Here is a 20,374-nt window from a genome sequence, read left to right on the forward strand (position 1 = left end):
GGGGTACTCTCATTTTCCTACGCATATTGAAATACTGTCCCTCAATGAGGCCAAATGTAGATTCACAAAATGTTTAGGGGTATGTGTATGGCCCTGGCGTTCCCCCCAGAAAAAAGCACTGGGTAGGACAATATGCAGGCCACATCTGGGTGATCTATCCTCCTGACTGAGTTCAAGCCATGTTCTTCCCTCACTCCTCCCCTTTGGGACTTTATTCCTTGATTACACAAATGCAGAGTTCCCCGTTACTCTCCAAATTCACACTGCTATGCCGTCGTGATGGTGACACACCTTGGCTGTATAAATATCTTTTCCCTAAGCAACCTCTATAAATAATATGATTGCTTGCATTTGCATTGCTAGAGAGAGAGACAAAGTTCAGCCTTTCTCCAACAAGGAAATGAAACAACTTACCTGTTTCTCCAAGGTGCGCCGAGAAACAAACAGTCTTTCCTTCAGGTATAACTTTTTCTCCAAAGGAGAAGAATCATTACCTGGACGTCCCTGCTGAGCATCTATGCCGAAAAGGTAACCAGAGCGTCTTGATTTGTTTGGGCCTCTTACAAAAGCAGGGTTTGTGAAATGAAGCAAAGGACTGGTCCATGGAGTGTCTATTTACCAGGAACTGGTAAGCCTGGCAGACCGGAATCCTAGGAGAGTTAGCAAGCAGAAGCTCATTCCAGGCCCAGCCCCTGGAGGGAACTTTTCAGGTCACAGAATAACAGTTCAGTGAATTCTCCAGAGTGTTCCTCTCCAGTTTTACACAGTACAAATGAACGGTGAGGGATGGATGGGAATGGCAAGAAAAGCAGGTAAGGGCAGTGGTGAGTTTATGCTCTCGGGCCCTTTTGGCAGGCCCTATTCATTCACCTTAATAAACCTGACTGTGTCTGAAAATACAATGGATTTAAAAGCTGAATTAATATATCACATAGGTTATCTTTTTTCCTGCTACAGTACTTTCCGCTTCTACTGAAAGAAATACAGATAGATAGATAGATAGATAGATAGATAGATAGATAGATAGATAGATGAGAGAGACAGAGAGCTTTTTTTCAGGGGGGGGGAACGCAGGGGAACACATACCCCTAAACATTTTGTGAATCTAAGTTTGGCCTCATTGAGGGGCAGTATTTAAATATGAGTAAGAAAATGAGGGTACCCTTAAACATTTTAAAGAAAAAAAGCACTGAATAGATAGCTAGATAGCTAGATAGATGATAGAGATGATAGATAGATAGATAGATAGATAGATAGATAGATAGATAGATAGATAGATGATAGATAGATGATAGATAGATAGATAGATAGATAGATAGATAGATAGATAGATATAAAACAAGGACATGGGTACCTAAAGGAGGTCAGTGTGAGCAAGTGAAATGTTGAGGACTAGTAACTTGTGGCAGAGGCAGATCTAGGGCATAGCTGTCAAGCGTCCCTTATTTGGCAGGAAAGTCCTTTATCCCAGTGCTGTGTCCCGCTGCTGTCCCTTATTGATGATGTCCCTTATATTTCCCGGGTTTCAAAGGAAGCAGCTCCTCTCCCTCCCTGCCTGCTGGCCAGGGAGAAGGGAGGCTCCAACTGTGTTGCTTGGCTGCGTTGCTCACCCAGTAAGGAGTCTAAGAACAACTGGGGGGTGGAGCTTGCATGCCTTGTGCCGATCAAGTCGGCCGTGTTGCCTGGGGACTTGCCTTTGCTCAGAGCTTCCCAGCGGAGAGGTGTCAGTGGTTTTCCTTGCTGCATCCCCTTTGCCGGGTTGGTGCGCTGTGGGAACCACCGCTTGAGGCTTTGTTTGGCTGCTGGCTGGGCTTTCTGCCTTCGGCTCGGAGGGGCTCAGAAGTTGAACATACCTGTGTTCGGAAAATCCCTTATTTTTGAGGCTGCTGGTCCCTTATTTTCAAATCTGTAAGTTGACAGCTATGATCTAGGGCAGTGCGGCCAGTTCTGCCACACTGGGCATCAGGCCAAGGGGGACACTGCAGGGTGCCGCAACTATGATGTAGTGAATTGAGCAGAGCGGAAGGTGAGGCAGGGAGCTGCTGGATTTTGACCTTGCACAGAGCGCCGCTGAAATTTGAAAGATCAAAGTTCCCTCCCACCTCACTTGTGGGCTGATTTGCAAAGCTACAATAGGCCCAACTGCATTTTCAGGACAGTGGCCCTTTTATTTAACCTATAACCACAATAATCAAAAATGCTGGAACTGAGCTGAGGGGGTCTCCATGTACCTCTTTCCTAAAGCAAAGACGTGAAGGATCTCTCACCATGTGAACCTACCCGGACCCTGAATTAAACCTCAGAGGCCCTTCTTTGTGTGCCACGAGAGGGCCAAAAGGTGGCAACACAAGACTGGGCCTTATCTGCAGTGGCTCCCTGTTTGTGGAATGCTTGGCTGGCACCTTCATCATACACTGTCAGGGAACTGACATCGGAGCTAGAGGCGGAGGGAAGGCTCTCAAATGATGCTGGAGAAGGGCCCCACAGGGAGAGAGGCAGCTCCACATATGGGGAAGCAAATCAGCGCAACATCAGGGATAAAGGGGGGCAGATGGGGGAATCGGCGAGAGGGCTCCAGGACTCTTCACCGGACACCAGTGGGGAGAGCACAGGTCCTCCGCTACCCAGGCCCTCCCTGCGCAGAAGACTTCCGTGCAGGGAGAGTAGGAGGAGACTTGGCGTCAAACAACTTTTATGTTGGAAAAGGTTTAAGAAATGCCCACTGATGGATTCTGCTAGTGACTGAGGCAGCCACGAAGTGAAGGGCTGTCCAGACAGAAAAGTTTAACCAGGCAACATAGCCAGGAGAGGCGGCAACTTATGCACGAGCAACCCATACTCATTACATACACCTTTAGGCACCAGGCAAAAACACTCCTCTTCAACTTATACCCCTTTTAAAAGTGTTTGTGGGAGGGGGTGTTATTGGTTTGTGGGAGTTTTTTTGTTCTTGTTTTTATTATGTATCTTGTGTTTTTTTGTATTGTATTTTTATGTTATGAACTGGCCTGAGATCTATGGATGAAGGCAGTACACAAATTTAATAATAATAATAATAATAATAATAATAATAATAATAATAATGCAGTACCTTTATAAGGTACTGCATTATTATGGGGGGACGCGGGTGGCGCTGTAGTCTAAACCATTGAGCCTCTTGGGCTTGCCGATCAGATGATCGGCGGTTCGAATCCCCGTGACGGGGTGAGCTCCTGTTGCTCGGTCCTTGCTCCTGCCAACCTAGCAGTTAGAAAGCACGTCAAAGTGCAAGTAGATAAATAGGTACCACTCCGGCAGGAAGGTAAACGGCATTTCTGTGCGCTGCTCTGGTTCGCCAGAAGTGGCTTAGTCATGCTGTCCACATGACCCGGAAGCTGTCTGTGGACAAATGCCAGCTCCCTCGACCTATAGAGCGAGATGAATGCCGCAACCGCAGAGTCGGCCACGACTGGACCTAATGGTCAGGGGTCCCTTTACCTTACCTTACCTTTATAAGAAAAATAAACAGTAAGTTTATTTTTCGGTCCTGTATACCTGAAGGAGCGTCTCCACCCCCATCATTCAGCCCGGACACTGAGATCCAGCGCCGAGGGCCTTCTGGCGGTTCCCTCATTGCGAGAAGTGAGGCTACAGGGAACCAGACAGAGGGCCTTCTCGGTAGTGGCGCCCGCCCTGTGGAACGGCCTCCCATCAGATGTCAAAGAGATAAATAATTACCTGACATTCAGAAGACATCTTAAGGCAGCCCTGTTCAGGGAAGTTTTTAATATGTAACGCTGTACTGTTTTTAACACTGATTGGGAGCCGCCCAGAGTGGCTGGGGAAACTCAGACAGATGGGCGGGGTATAAATAATAAATTATTATTATTATTATTATTTTGGTTCTGTGTGCCTCCTGATATGATGGGCAAACTCTCTTATCAGGCTCATCCCCTCCCCCATGTGTTCCGGGTGCCAATCCTGCTGCCTGACAGGGCTCACTCAGCGCAGGTCTGCCTTTCCAGCGGAACGCAGCAGAATCAGAAGAGCCTTTCTGGCTTGAGGCTGGCTAGCTGCAGACCAGACAGGGTGGGAATCGCGACTCATATCTGCTTTGCCTAGGGAGAGGGTCCCCAAAGTGACCCAGTCTCCCCGCAGGGAGAAAACTTGCACGCGCTAGGGAAAAGGTTCTGTGTGCTATCCGTTGTGGTAATGATCAGCCTGCAGGACATTGTGTTTGCCCTGGCCAGCAGCGAAGTGTAGGTGGGTTCCCACGAGGCAAGACACAGCGATAACAGCAAGAACCTTTCTTGAACTGCATAACTGGGAAACAGAGGCAAAGCAACTACTTATATACGTTTCTGAAGGCTTGGGCCACTCCCATTCCCAACGTGATTGGCTGTCTACATTTCCAAACTGCGAATCGTGACTCTAGAATTCAAGGGCCAATGGCAGAGGCCCAAATCCTGAAATGTTCTGTGATTGGACAACATGTATTGAATCAGAATACAGGAGCTCAGAATCCTTAGTCCAGACTCAAGCTCAGGCAAGCACAGACCACTGAATACATAACAAGCAGGCTGAGGCGAAATGGGGGAAACTTATAAACCAGCTCAATGCAAGATCTGGAAGGCAGAATGTAACTACAGCATCCCTGGCAAATAGTGATTCAGTTTCTGCTTAGCTTCCCAAGTCCATCTGTTCCACTGTCAAACAGCTACAGTGGTACCTTAGTTCTCAAACTTAATCCGTTCCGGAAGTCCGTTCCAAAACCAAAGCGTTCCAAAACCAAGGCGTGCTTTTCCATACAAAGTAATGCAAAATGGATTAATCTGTTCCAGACTTTTAAAAACAACCCCAAAAACAGCAACTTAACATGAATGTTACTATCTAACGAGATCACTGATCCATAAAATAAAAACAATAATCAATGCACTGTACTGTACAATAAATAAGACAGTATTGTAGATGATAAAAATTGAATTCAATTATTTTTCTTACCTGCACTGATGATAGTCATTGTTTGGATGGGAGGGCTTTTATCCATTTCCAGTCACACAATCAATCAATCAATCAATCAATCAGTAGCTGAACTGGGTTCTACACAGTCACAAAAACAAATTAACCGAAAAAGCCTCAAAATCAAAAACACAAAATAGAAAAAACAAAAATGCCAAACTTAATCCGTTCCGGAAGCCCGTTTGACTTTCGAAATGTTTGAAAACCGAGGCGCAGCTTCTGATTGGTGCAGGTGCCCTGGAAACAATAGCTGGTAACCGCATCTGACGTTCGGCTTCCGAAAAACGTTTGAAAACCGGAACACTTACTTCCAGGTTTTTGGCGTTTGAGAACCAAGGCATTTGGTATTACCATTAGGACACTTCTCCTGATGCTTAGCCGAAAACTGTTTCCCTGCCATTTCCACTCACAACATATTTTTGGCATGAAATCTGCATGGCAGCCCTTCAGGTGTCATTTGAAGAGAACAACCATGTCTATCTGTCCGTCTGTATTCCACCTGTCTAATATCTGTATTCCGCCACTCTAATATCATGAGGTCTGCAGTGCCAGGATGTCAACTGTCAATTTGTAAATATTTTGGTAAAGAAATAGATTTCACTGCCATTTCTTTCAGCTGAACATCCAAGGAAATAATGGCCTTTCATGATGGTTTATCTCGCACTCAGCAGATCCTGCTGGCAATCTTCTGCTTCCCGCTGCTGCCCTTCTATCTCTGCTACTTGTGTAAGTAGGAAGTGTAACTTGAGCGTTAATAACCCATGTGCATGGGAGAAAGTCTTACACACCTTACTCAGTGAACTCAATGAGAATTACTTCTGAACGTGTAGAGTTGCACAACAAATCAGGTCCTGCTCTGAGGAAGTTGCTGTCTAAAGGGCAGCCAAGAGGAAATGAAGATTTAATTCCAGAATTGCGCCTTTAATTCTATGAGCCTGCTCACCTGTGAGTAAAATGCATAATAGCCGGTGACTGGTTTTAACATTTTATATGGTCTTCATTGTATGGTTTTACGTGTAATTGTTGTAAACACTCTGATAATTTTTACGAATAGTGATATATATATATATATATATATTTGCTTTCGTAGATTTTCACGGGTACAGGAATGCAGGTTTTGGTGTCTTCGGGTGTCTTCCCGTGTAAGAGTTGGGGTGTCTAGGCGACGTTTCGACGAGGTCTCACTCGTCATCTTCAGGCTGGTGCTTACGGCTTCTTGTTACTGGAACAGAGCAGGATCTCAGTGTTTGAGTTCCTATAAATACTGTTGAGGGGGTGTGGTGTATTCTGGGCAGAGAGGAAGTTCCCAGGATAGTGTGACTTTTCTTCTTTTGTTCCTTAATTACTTGAGGGATATCTTGAGTGATTTCTTGAGTGATATTCTGAGTACCACTTAGGAGGGTCATTAAGAGTGGATTAGTTGCTAAAGCTTTCGTGTCTTGACCTCTTGAGCTTGTGAAGAGTTTTTCTGAGAAGATGGCTGTACTGCACTTAGTTGTGCTCTGGCTTGGCTTCGTGTATAGGGGCGAGCTGTGGTTTTGTGCCCTGTGCCAGTCAGATCTGTGTAGGGATTGCAGGGGGGTGTAGCATCCGGAAGTGCCACTATGGTTTGGCTACTGGATGGTGTCTGTAATTTATCTGTGGAGAGGGTCTGGGTTTGGGTCTGGTGTGGTTGATTGGTGATGGCGTTCTGTGTGCCTCTGGTTCTGGTGTCGGTTTTTGTGGGGAGGGCTAATTTCCACATCTGGAAATTAGCCCTCCCCACAAAAACCGACACCAGAACCAGAGGCACACAGAACGCCATCACCAATCAACCACACCAGACCCAAACCCAGACCCTCTCCACAGATAAATTACAGACACCATCCAGTAGCCAAACCATAGTGGCACTTCCGGATGCTACACCCCCCTGCAATCCCTACACAGATCTGACTGGCACAGGGCACAAAACCACAGCTCGCCCCTATACACGAAGCCAAGCCAGAGCACAACTAAGTGCAGTACAGCCATCTTCTCAGAAAAACTCTTCACAAGCTCAAGAGGTCAAGACACGAAAGCTTTAGCAACTAATCCACTCTTAATGACCCTCCTAAGTGGTACTCAGAATATCACTCAAGAAATCACTCAAGATATCCCTCAAGTAATTAAGGAACAAAAGAAGAAAAGTCACACTATCCTGGGAACTTCCTCTCTGCCCAGAATACACCACACCCCCTCAACAGTATTTATAGGAACTCAAACACTGAGATCCTGCTCTGTTCCAGTAACAAGAAGCCGTAAGCACCAGCCTGAAGATGACGAGTGAGACCTCGTCGAAACGTCGCCTAGACACCCCAACTCTTACACGGGAAGACACCCGAAGACACCAAAACCTGCATATATATATATATATATATATATATATATATATATATAAAATTTCCTCCAAATGCTCCCTTTATTCCTAGCCTGCTCCACATGCCTTTCCCCAATTCCTTTTCCTTCCCATCTGCCCATCACCAGAGAACTAAAATCCCCACATTGTTTTCTCAGAGCAACCTTACCCTGTCTCTGCCTTGGAAAACAGCCGATGAAAACAGAGTGACGTTGTTCTTACAACCTTTTCATTTAGCAAGATAATATATATTTGTTATAGACATACAGACAGACATTTAAGCCTATATATTTATGTAATTTGTGCTTAGGTTGTGTGTCGGTTTCCAGACTTGCAGCACACCTTTTGCCTCAGAATCACTCCTCGTAAAACCGCTGCCAAATTATTCGAGAATACCCAAGAATGCAAAGCAAGGGACTTTTGCTGCTTCTATGCCAGTCCTTTGTTTTGGAATTTCTGCCTTTCACTCACTCCAATCCAGATAACATCATTTCCAACCCTCCTCTGGGAGGGAATTAGGACAGAAGGAGAAGGTAGACCTGAAGAAGAGAGCTATTGACCGTCAGGCATGTTTCCTATGTGTCTTTTTGTAATAATGATATTTCTGTAGGCTTTGCAACGAGTGAAGAGGATAAAGGGCAGCCTGACTCCCTTGGTGAGTGAATATCAAAATCCTATTCCGTTTATTTCTTGTCATACTTTGGATCAGTGTAAACACTGCTGCTGGGAGAACCACTTGCATCCTTGGGCCTTCATTTCTATTCACCGATTGTTAACCAAATTTGATGTAAGATGTTCATAGATTAACACGGGTAACAGCCTGCGGTCTAACTTGTACAGTGGTACCTCGGTTTTGAATTATGCTTTTGAATTATGCTTTTGAATTATGGTCCTGGAGGAGACTCTTGAGAGTCCCATGGACTGCAAGAAGATCCAACCTCTCCAATCTGAAGGAAATCAGCCCTGAGTGCTCACTGGAAGGACAGATCCTGAAGCTGAGGCTCCAATACTTTGGCCACCTCATGAGAAGAGAAGACTCCTTGGAAAAGACCCTGATGTTGGGAAAGATGGAGGGCACAAGGAGAAGGGGACGACAGAGGACGAGATGGTTAGACAGTGTTCTCGAAGCTACCAGCATGAGTTTGACCAAACTGCGGGAGGCAGTGGAAGACAGGAGTGCCTGGCGTGCTCTGGTCCATGGGGTCACAAAGAGTCGGACACGACTAAACGACTAAACAACAACCCCGGTTTTTGAACGTAATCCGTTCAAGAAGACCGTTTGAGTTCTGAAACGTTTGAAAAACAAAAACTCAATGGTCAACAGCTAGACCTCTGGATCTTGCACCCAGCGGAAGCCATGTGGCATGTTCGACTTCCGAGGCATGTTAAAAAACCGAAGCATTTACCTCTGGGTTTACGGCATTTGTAAACCGAAATGTTCGTCAACAGAGACATTCAAAAACTGAGGTACCACTGTATAAAGTTCTATCTAATGGTTGCAGCTGAGTGGGTGGAATATTGGAGCTGGATGTAAAAGTTGAACACACACCTCTGGGGTCTCAGACTCTGTGTGAACCAGTTTTTACTTAATTATCTCTGAAGAGTGAGGGAGTGATCTCAGCCTATCTGGTCCCACTGCCCTGCAGCTGAGGACCCTCACCAAAGCCTCCCTTACCTGGGTTGTATGGCAGCAGCTGCAAAGCAGCAGCAGGTTCCCCAGAGATATCTCTAGAACTTTCCAGAAGCTGCTGCCGCTACAGCTTCTCCACCGGTGGTGGAGGTGGCAGAGAGGATGGACCCCTAGGGGCATGCCACCTTTTGGGATTCAGTCATAAGTTATTCCCAAATTCAGGTGTCATTTCTGTCAGGAGTTCAGCCTACACTCGAGTAGGACCCTGGCAGAGACACATTCCCGACTGGCATGTTCTCTCCCTCCTGGTCGATTGTTCGGGAGCTTCAAAAGCTTTCTTCAGCCCGAACATCACAGCGCGATGCCAACCGACACTGGCACACTTAGGGATCCATAGAGTTTGCGCAGTTGCGTGACAGACCTCAGCAACTCGGCATTTTGGCTAATCTACTTTATTTACATATAAACACACACGGAGCACTGCAACATGGCTCCCTCTCTCTCTAGCATCAGACAGCAAAGAGGAAAAGAACAAAGGACAACAGTCCCACTTCATGGAACACAGGAACACAAACATCCTGTCTCTGTCACTTCCCACTCTGTGGAGTCAAAACATATACCGTCGTGTGAAAGACAAAAATCCCATGACTGCAGTCATGGAGCAGGAATTCCAACAATTTCCCCAACAAAAGCTTCCCTTTTCCCCTGCCCCCCCGCACACATGTGAAAAAGACAGGCACAATACAAGCCAGAGCAGTAATGATGAATTGTATTTTTCCAACAGATCAAGTAGAAGAAGGGGCGGTGCAGCAATCAAACAGACAGCGCAGATTAGCTGGTGAGAGAAATGGGTCAATTTAGTTGGCCAGTTTTGCCCCGTGATGCCACAGTTAGTTCCTTGTTATGTCTGTGCATGTGTAATGGCCTAGATCTTGCTGGAGAGTTTTTCTCCTCGTGCACTGCGTCAGGAAGATTTTGGGCATCCCATGGCAGGAGAATCACCAGGAAAGTTGTGCTCTCCCAAACCCATGTTCCCAGCTTGTTTGCACTCCTGTCTCAGCAATGTCTATGCTGCCTTGGCCATGTCCACGACCAGGGATGCAGGTGGTGCTGTGGTCTAAACCACCGAGCCTCTTGGGCTTGCCGATTGAAAGGTTGGTGGTTCGAATCCCCGCAACGGGGTGAGTTCCCATTGCTCTGTTCCAGCTCCTGCCAACCTAGCAGTCAGTGCAAGTAGATAAATAGGTACCACTGTGGTGGGAAGGTAAACAGCGTTTCCGTGCGCTCTGGCTTCCATCATGGTCTCTTGTTGCACCAGAAGCAGTTTAGTCCTGCTGGCCACATGACCTGGAAAGCTGTCTGTGGACAAATGCCGGCTCCCTTGGCCTGAAGTGAGATGTGCGCTCCAGCCCCATAGTCGCCTTTGACTGGACTTAACTGTCCAGGGGTCCTTTACCTTTACCATGTCCATACAATGGAAGATGGCAGGATTTGTAGGAATATACAGGGGTACCTCGGGTTAAGTACTTAATTCCTTCTGGAGGTCCGTTCTTAACCTGAAACTGTTCTTAACCTGAAGCACCACTTTAGCTAACCGGGCCTCCCGCTGCTTCCGCGCCGCCGGAGCACAATTTCTGTTCTCATCCTGAATCAAAGTTCTTAACCCGAGCTAATATTTCTGGGTTAGCGGAGGCTGTAACATGAAGCGTATGTAACCCGAGGTACCACCAACTAAACTATAAGCAGTGGGCAGGCTGACTTGCATATGGTTTTCTCAATTTCCCTCGGAGGAAATGGGAAGTAGTGAAAGAAGTATATGGGCTATGACTGGGCTCACACCCTTACCAGGAAGCGTCCAGTATGCACTGTTGGGAGTTAAAAATAATAGGTCGTGCAGCCTCCCTAGGCCACTCCTCTTCCATGTCCAGTGGGGGTGTTTGCAGACAGTTTTTGGGAAGCAAAGAGCAGGGGTGAGGAACCTGTGACCCTCCAGGTGTTGTTGGGCATCCAGTACTCATCAGTTCTGGCTAGCATGGTCAGAGATTATAGGAGTTGCAGTGCAACATCTGGAGGGCTGCAGGTTCCCCATCCTGGACTTAGTGGGATAAACATATGAAATGATCTCCCCCAAAATAACCTCCGCAGACTTTAGTGCTGCGGCTGGTGAGGTACTCTGAGCTAACATACAGTGGTGCCTCACAAGACGAAAAGAATCCATTCTGTGATTCTCTTCATCTAGCAGTTTTTTCATCTTGCGAAGCAAGCCCATTGACGGATTAGCGGATTAGCGCTATTAGCGGCTTTTAGCGGCTTATTGGCTTATCGGATCAGCTGATAAGCGGCTTAGCGGCTTAGAAAAAGGGGGGGGGAACCAGCAGGAACTCGCAAGACATTGTCGTCTTGCGAAGCAAGCCCATAGGAAATTCATTTTGCGAAGCACCTCCAAAACGGAAAACTCTTTCGTCTAGCGAGTTTTCCGTCTTGCGAGGCATTCGTCTTGCAGGGCACCACTGTATGGACATGGGCTTGGTTGCATGCTTCAGGTATGGTATTGATCATGGCGGGTCATATTTCCAACAGCTCGAGCCGAAGAAGGAACGGGTCAAGAAATAAGCGAGAATCCCAGAATCACAGGTGAGAGTGGTTTGCTGTTTAACCATCAACTGTAAAGCCTTCTTTGGGGGGCAAATTGTCTACCGCGACTCCATGTTGTAGCTGTGCATGTCTGATGACCTGAGAGCCTTTCCCTCAGATGCCAGGGCAGGTTGAGAAGACCGATGACGCAGCCACCTTTGCTGAAGCCAAGCAGGTTTGGGTCCAGTCAGGCCTGGACGGGAGGCTTCCAGGGAATTCCCTATGTATGCTGCCTCGAGTTCCGGGAGAAATGAAAGGTGTGCATTTGGCACATGCGTGTACTTACTAAATAACTAACTAAATAAATAAGGGGTCGCCTCTCACTTGTTGAGATCTTATGGGGAGGCCTCGCTTGGAGCACCATTAAGGATTCAAGTAGAAGCAACTACGTGTCTTCAGTAAACCTGAAGGAGCATCTTCCACCATAGCTGTCAACGTTTCCCTTTTTTAAAGGGAAATTCCCTTATTCCAAATAGGATTCCTCGCAAGAAAAGGGAAAAGTTGACAGCTATGTATGCAGATTTCAGTCTGCAAATCCAGCCCTATTAACGCAGAGGCTTCACTTAACTTTCAGATTTCCTGAATATTTGGATCTGCTTTAGGCTCAGAGCATTTGATGAGATCCCTTGTGGGTTCCTTTTCAGGTATACGCCACTTTGAATGGTTTTATTTATTTATATCGTATTTACTCAAATGTAATGTACACCTTTTTTGGGCCAAACTTTGTTGTGAAAATTAGGGTGCGCATTAGATTAGATGGCGCATTAATTTGCGTAAATGCGGTAATGAAACTGTGTGTAAATTTTATGATATAAATTATGCAACATATGCTTTAAATTTTTTTTTCCAGTCTCTGAGATGCTCTCTTTGTTCTTTAAACAGGCCAGGCAGCTGAAACGCACAATGAGGATCATCTGCCGGGTGTTACCTATGAGCCTAAACAAAGTATGTCAGCCGGTGAATGTTGATAACATTGACTGCAATGGCTGTAAGAGTGATCTTGCTAAGGAAATCTTGCTAAGGAGCTTGGTTTGAAAGAAAAGCCCAATTGTAGTAACAACAACAACAATATTTTTGAAATATACTCGGAGTCGAGAGTGGATTTCATGCTCTTTATTCAGCTCATAGTGGTGAGGAGGGAATGGAAGTCCCCTCAAAGTTTACACATTATTTACACAATGGGCTACACATGATTGGCTAATTCCGAAATTCTCCTGTAGGCCAATCAGGTTGTGGATTCACTTCCATCTGGAGCTGGATTGGGTGGCTCCTGCAGACCAATCATACTGCTGCATTGTTCTAGGACCAATCAGACTGTGCATTCTGAATCCTATTGTTCTAGGACCAATCAGACTGCTGCATTTTGGATCCTATTGTTCTAGGACCAGTCGGACTGTTGCATTTTGGACCCTATTGTTCTAGGACCAATCAGACTGCTGCATTTTGGACCCTATTCAACTCAGTACACGACACCTTTTTAAAGGGTGTGCATTGAATATTTTCAGCTTCTGATTTTTCAGTATTCTCTGGCACCATCATTTCCTGACTGTTGGTTCTTCAGGGCTACTTTTCTGCAATCTGGATTTATTTTGCTTATGTCACCTTTGATATGTGATATGGAGCCTGCGCAAGGGCTTCATAATCCGAAACCCAGAGGGTTAACATGCTACCTCTTAAAAATGAATATTCGATTATTTCAAAACCCGTAAGAAAGAGCAAACCATTTCATCCGGTACAAAGCAAGTTTCCCACCCCACCAACCTTAAAAGCAGCAAGAGGGACATTCATTTTCCTACCACTTTTGCATGTTTTTACTGTGTAGTTGACTTGATACCTCTGTTTGCAAGTTCTCGTTGTTTGTTTTTCTCCAGATCAAATCACTGTGGAAATACATCCGAGACACAGCACATCGCGGAGCAAAAAGAAGTTCTCCTTCAGAAAAGGTAGGTCCGTTTCTATGTTACAATGCATAAGAAAACAGATTATTATTATTATTATTTATGGAAAATGTTTCAGCTTCCTCCGACCTGAGCTGCTTTAATGTGAATTAAAGGATGCTGTAGTGAGTGTGGCAGATCAAAGAACACTGAGGATGACATACTGTATTTTTTGCACCATAACACTCACTTTTTTCCTCCTAGAAAGTAAGGGGAAATGTCTGTGCGTGTTATGGAGGCAATGCCTACGGGTGGCATGCCTACGGATTTTCCTCCTCTAAAAACTACGTGCGTGTTATGGTCGGGTGCATGTTATAGAGCGAAAAATACGGTATTCGTAAGTGCTGCATCTTCTGTAACCTTCTGGAAGCAAGAAGTGACCCGTACTTTTTAGACATGCACAGGTGTGCTAAACAGCTTTGGCTAGAGCTATGAGCTTAACCAAGAGACTTGATCGCAGCCTCCCTGTCCTTAGAATCTCATTTTAAAGATATAAAACCACAGGCAGGCAGAGGACCCAAAGATGGACACCTAAAATACATGCCCCCCCCCCATATTCCTAAAGAGCTGAGAAACGTATTCATGTATGCAACTGCCGCTGCAAGAATCTTAATAGCTAAATGTTGGAAGGCAGATAAAATACCAACTAAAATGGAGGGCAGGTGAAAGTACTTGAATATGTAGAATAGGGAAAGATGACAGGAAAAATTAGGAACCAGACAAACCAACAGTTTAACAAAGACTTATTCAGATTATATTTGAAAGAACATTGTTCTCATACAAAATCTTCGACATGCTTTGATTAACTTCTGCAATGTAATATGCTACAAAGATCATGGATAATTTGTGTTAAGTTAAAGAGTATAGAAATATGCAGTCAACAAGGAAACGAAGGACCCATCCTGAGGACGATGGAAGTCTGAACATATGGAAGAATTTTATTTTATATGTAACATTTTCTTTGTATTTGATGGCATCTGTTTTTGTCTATGTGGTGAAGGGACTTAATATTGAAAAATTAATAGAGATTAAATTGCAAAATAAACCCCAATCCTATAATGTATTATTCCACCTTGTGTTCCTATGGATTTATTTATTTTTTTGTAACTCATTCTTTGTGTGCATGTGTGCTCCTGGTGTTGCAGGAATCCAGGTATTTCCTGAGTGGACAGGGAAGGACAATGAAGGTAAGGGCTGCAAATGGGACTTAGGTTCACATGTGGCGGGGGTGTAAATATGGACAATGCTTCTGGCAAAGGGTGTTTAAGGAGATAACAGAAATCACTGGGTTAAAGCTGACCAAAAGTCCAGAGGTAGCATTATTATTAGTTTACGATGGGGTAGAAGGTTCACAGGCTATGAAGGACTTGCTTACATATTTATTGACAGCTGCACGAATTATGGTAGCTAGGAGATGGAAGGGGCAAGCAGAATATAAAATGGAAGAATGGTATAAAGAGGTGTGGGGTACAGCTGTTAATGATAAATTAACATGTGCCATTAAGGTAAGATGTGGAATATGCAGGAGATATGATTTTGAGGAAATATGGAAGGTGTTTGTAGAATTTGGACTGTTAAAACGGAAAGGGGTCAAACCATCGCAAGAGGTGTTGAAATTTTGGGAGGTTGGATAGTTACAATGGAGTGGTCTTGGTGGTGGGGTGCACAATTTTATTATTTATTTATGATTATTTCTTTGTCAAAATAAAATAAAATAATAATAATAATAATAATAATAATAATAATAATAATAATAATAATAATAATAGCAGCTATTTTATATCGAGGGTTGTTCACACTTCTGTTTGCTCCCTGCCACTTTCCCTGGGAAACCCATTTTTTACCACTGAATTGGAGCAAACGTCAACAGGCTTTTCTACAGATTGATGTTTGCTCCGATTCAGCACTAAAGAGCAGGTTTTCCTGGGGAAAGTGATAGGGCAAACAGAAAACTGCTCAGAGCCATGCCTCAAAAGCAATGGAACAGTGGGAGACCGCTCAGACCCATGCTTTACAGCCATGGGACAAGTGGAAATGCAAATGAGCCCTCAGTCAGATCATTGGTTCATCTAGACCAGGTATTGTTGATACTGACCAGCAAACAGCCTCCCGGCATTTCAGGTGGGAGACATTCATAGCACTTCCAGGAGATGTTTGAGTTTGAACCCGGGCCTTTCTGCTTGCAAAGCAGATGCTCCAGCAGTGAGCTATGGCCCACTCCCTAAAGGCAGAATTCAGAGCAGTGATTGTACTGAATCAAAGGGGTGGAGCGAGTCCCCTTTGGCTGTGTTTTCCCTCCATCTCCCTTAACACTAGAACTCATGAGCATCCAAACTGGAAGACTGCCTTCCCCCATTTTGGCTGGGTTTGGTGGGAGTTAGTAACCTAGCAGCCTCTAGGGGGCAGCAGCTTCTGCATCATTGCTTTAAGGCAGGGGTCAGCAACCTATGGCCCATGGGCCGGAAGCAGCCTGCGGAGGCCGTTTGACTGGCCCACAAGCCGCCCCCGAAATGAGTTGACCGCTTGCGCACTGCACTAACCCGACACAGCGCGGTGCGGGGCCTCGCTTCCGTGGCGCCGGAAATCGTGTCTGTGCAGACGCAGATGCTGGAAATTGTGTCTGTGCATGCACAGACGCTGAAAATCACAGGCGTACGCTCTCACATATACAGCCCACGAAGGGATCTTGACAGGACCGCTCCGGCCCAGGCAAGATAAACCTTGCTGACCCCTGTTTTATGGGCAGCTATGAAAATTACACTGACAACAGGTGGCGCTGTGGGTTAAACCACAGAGCCTAGGACTGGCCAATCAGAAGGTCGGCGGTTTGAATCCCCACGACGGGGTGAGCTCCCGTTGCTCGGTCCCTGCTCCTGCCAACCTAGCAGTTCGAAAGCACGTCAAGTGCAAGTAGATAAATAGGTACCTCTCCGGCGGGAAGGTAAACGGCATTTCTGTGCACTGCTCTGGTTCTTCAGAAGCGGCTTTGTCATGCTGGCCACATGACCCGGAAGCTGTACGCCGGCTCCCTCGGCCAATAAAGTGAGATGAGCGCCACAACCCCAGAGTCAGCCATGAGTGGACCTAATGGTACACTTTACCTTTACCTAAGAGCAATATATCGTGGTATCTGTGGCTGTATGCATGTTGTTGGGCTCCCATTGTTTCCCATTGTTTCCCGGCCAGCATGACTAATAGCCAGGAATGATGAATGTTGCAAAATACGTTTGAATGTACATATTGTCTCATCCCAGCAATAACCATTTTGCAGGGTTTCAGGATGATGGAGAAAAGGGATCAAGGCCGTCTAAGGGACAAGTTCTGTATGGTAAATATAAGTTGTTTTTATTTATATATATAAATTTTATTTTTGTATTTTCTAGTTTACATAAACAAATGAATTAAATACATAAACATATAATCCATTTTGACTTCCCTCCCACCCCCCTTGTGGATCTTAATGCAATGATTTCCCCCTCTTATCTATTTCATAACTCTGTTTTTATAAATCCTTTCTCAATCCATAGTTCAAATTTTTACACAAGTTTTCTCTCAATCCTACTAATATATGTACCATAATTGTTTACAATAGCTTTTCAAATACGGTAAATTATAAACCTTTCCCGTTCTTTATTAAAGACCTCCTCTTCCTGATTTCTAATTCTTCCTGTAAGAATTTTCTCTTCCTGTATGAATGTTTTCTCTTCAGATCGCATAAATCTTTTGCCTTTTATAAGTTGTTTGTTATATTTGCCTGCTGGCCTGTATCCTGTATACAGTGGTTCCTCAGGTTACAAACTTAATTCGTTCTGGAAGTCCGTTCTTAACCTGAAGCGGTCTTAACCCGAAGCGTGCATTCCTTACATAGGCCTCCTGCGGCCCCGGAAGCAGATTGTGTTTGTATTCCAGGGCAAAGTTCGCAACCCGGAATACCTACTTCTGGGTTTGTGGAGTTCGTAACCAGAAGCGTTCGTAAGCAGGACTGTTCATAATGCGAGGTACCACTGTATTTGGTGTGGGGAGTCTTTAGCTCGCCAGGTGTTGTTAGACTACGATTCCCATCAGCCCCCAAAAGGGTGGCCAGTGGCCATGGAATGATGGTAGTTGTAGTTCAGCAGCTTCAACCGCATTGTGTAAGAGGGGAAAAGGGGCGAGCTGAGGGCTGCCCTGACCTTAAATGGCCCTAGACGGCCCGCCCCCGCCGCCAGCCGATTGGCTGGCGGTGCGTGGGTATGCAAATTGAGGGAATCCCTGGCTCCCACGAGGCTGGAGCCAGCCCCGCGGGAGCGTGGGTGGGGTCGTTAGCCCGCAACCCCACCCCCTCCTGAAGATCGGTAGTGGCATTGTTAGACTACGATTCCCATCAGCCCCCAAAAGGGTGGCCAGTGGCCATGGAATGATGGTAGTTGTAGTTCAGCAGCTTCTGGCAGGCCAAAGTCCCCCCACACTTCTTATATATCTTAGCTGAGCCCATCCACAACCACTTGAGGTCTTCTAGGAACAAGGTTTGCATGGGGAATATTAACCACACTGTACCTTGGCCACCAAGGCCGACCCTACCATTAGACAGAGCAAGGTGCCGCCTCAGGCATCAGATGCTTGGGAATGGGAAGAATGAGTGAGATGTCGTTGGGCATCTCTGTACATGCTAATGCAGCCTGCCCTGCTTCCTCTAAGTTAGCCTGCTCTCCTCAGGTACGGTGGAGCATTCTGTCTCATCACCAGTGTTTGGTTCCGGCAAGCGGAATGGCGTTTCTATTATATGTGGCATGTGGGTGGGTGGGTACATTTTGTCCATTACTTCATGCAGTCCTGTTTGTGTCACTGTTACGCTACCTGCTAGGGTTAAAAGACAGAGGTTTTGGTGTGAAGCGAGTTTCTTTTTTTTAAAATAAATTTTTTATTGGTTTTTCACAATTTTTATAAACACAAACATTACACAATAAAAACAAACAAACACATAAACAAACACGTATAATTTCGAATTCTTTTTTCTTAAACCTTACTTCACCGACTTCCCCATACCTCCCCTTTCTGCATCCCAATTTCCAAATTTGTTTCAGCAAATCCTGCCCCTTGATTTTATCAAATTTTCCCTTATTCTTTTCCTTTACTTAATCTTTTACAGCTGTAATCCCCCTTTTTTCTAAAACCTCAACATTTTAGCATTCATTAATTTTACAATATTTCTTGAGCTATATTTTAAATTTCTTCCAGTCTTCATCCGCCGTCTCTTTCCCCTGGTCACGGATTCTGCCAGTCATTTCTGCCAGTTCCATGTAGTCCATCACCTTCATCTGCCATTCTTCCAGAGTGGGTAGATCCTGTGTCTTCCAATACTTTGCGATGAGAATTCTTGCTCCTGTAGTGGCATACATAAAAAAGTTCTGTCTTTCTTTGACACCAATTGGCTGACAATGCCCAAGAGAAAGGCTTCTGGTTTCTTGGAAAAAGTACATTTAAGTACCTTTTTCATTTCATTATATATCATTTCCCAGAAAGCCTTAATCTTCGGGCACGTCCACCAAAGGTGATAAAAAGTACCTTCAGTTTCTTTACGTTTCCAACACTTATTATCAGGCAAATGGTAGATTTTTGCTAGCTTGACTGGGGTCATGTACCACCTGTAAATCATTTTCATAATATTCTCTCTTAAGGCATTACATGCCGTAAATTTTATACCGGTGGTCCACAACTGTTCCCAGTCAGCAAACATAATATTATGACCAATGTCTTGTGCCCACTTAATCATGGCTGATTTAACTGTTTCATCTTGTGTATTCCATTTCAGCAACAAGTTATACATTCTTGACAAATTCTTAGTATTGGGTTCTAACAGTTCTGTTTCTAGTTTTGATTTCTCCACCTGGAAGCCAATTTTCCTGTCCTGTTTACATGTAGTTTCCAGGTCACCTTCAAAGGTAGCTCCACATAGAGCGCATTGCAGTAGTCCAAGCGAGAGATAACTAGAGCATGCACCACTCTGGCGAGACAGTCCGCGGGCAGGTAGAGTCTCAGCCTGCGTACCAGATGGTGCTGATAAACAGCTGCCCTGGACACAGAGTTGACCTGTTCCTCCATAGACAGCTGTGAGTCCAAAATGATTCCCAGGCTGCACACCTGGTTCTTCAGGGGCACAGTTACCCCATTCAGGACCAGGGAGTCCTCCACACCAGCCCACCCCCTATTCCCCAAGAACAGTACTTCTGTCTAGTCAGGATTCAACCTCAATCCATTAGCTGCCATCCATCCTCCAACTGCCTCCAGACACTCACACGGGACATTCACCGCCTTCACTGGTTCTGATTTGAAAGAGAGGTAGAGCTTTTCCATGTTTGTTCCTAGATTACCCGTGGGATAAATCCAGTCTGAAAACAATACCAATCGACTTGACACAGTTTAAGGAACTGGATGCCTATGCATCAAAGGTATGCAATCTTTTTTACAGGGTGGAATAATACTCCTGTATGGAATTTGCTGGGATGCAGAGATCCTTTTCCATGTGGATTTGGAATCTGAGAGTGCCTTCACATGTGCTCTCCTGATAGGAGGAAACCCTCCGTTCCCAATGGGAAACATCATGAGTCGCAAGACCCAGCTCCTGTTTCCCACATGATGGACAGACACAACAGAGCGCCTATTTATCTAGGCTGCATATGCACCATAGGTAAAGGACCCCTGGATGGTTAAGTCTAGTCAAAGGTGACTATGGGGATGTGGGTGGCACTGTGGTCTAAACCACTGAGCCTCTTGGGCTTACCCATCAGAAGGTCGGTGGTTCAAATCCCTACAACAGGATGA

The 20,374-nt window shown here is 45.3% G+C and overlaps 1 protein-coding gene across 1 annotated transcript in view; it reads left to right on the plus strand.

Moving 5' to 3' along the window:
- The first annotated feature begins 435 nt into the window (after positions 1-435).
- The window catches only part of LOC310700909 (uncharacterized protein), a 42,449-nt gene continuing 22,510 nt past the window's right edge, over positions 436-20,374 (plus strand). The window contains exons 1-10 of the mRNA XM_083490861.1: positions 436-528; positions 5,615-5,724; positions 7,983-8,027; positions 9,787-9,840; positions 11,583-11,636; positions 12,519-12,581; positions 13,508-13,579; positions 14,719-14,760; positions 16,845-16,901; positions 19,919-20,001. Coding sequence (XP_083346987.1) covers positions 5,634-5,724; positions 7,983-8,027; positions 9,787-9,840; positions 11,583-11,636; positions 12,519-12,581; positions 13,508-13,579; positions 14,719-14,760; positions 16,845-16,901; positions 19,919-20,001 — 561 coding nt within the window. The 5' untranslated portion in view covers positions 436-528; positions 5,615-5,633. The remainder of the gene's footprint in view (positions 529-5,614; positions 5,725-7,982; positions 8,028-9,786; positions 9,841-11,582; positions 11,637-12,518; positions 12,582-13,507; positions 13,580-14,718; positions 14,761-16,844; positions 16,902-19,918; positions 20,002-20,374) is intronic.

This window comes from Podarcis liolepis (genome assembly GCF_965112155.1).
Source record: "Podarcis liolepis genome assembly, chromosome: 2".
Classification (NCBI taxonomy): domain Eukaryota; kingdom Metazoa; phylum Chordata; class Lepidosauria; order Squamata; family Lacertidae; genus Podarcis; species Podarcis liolepis.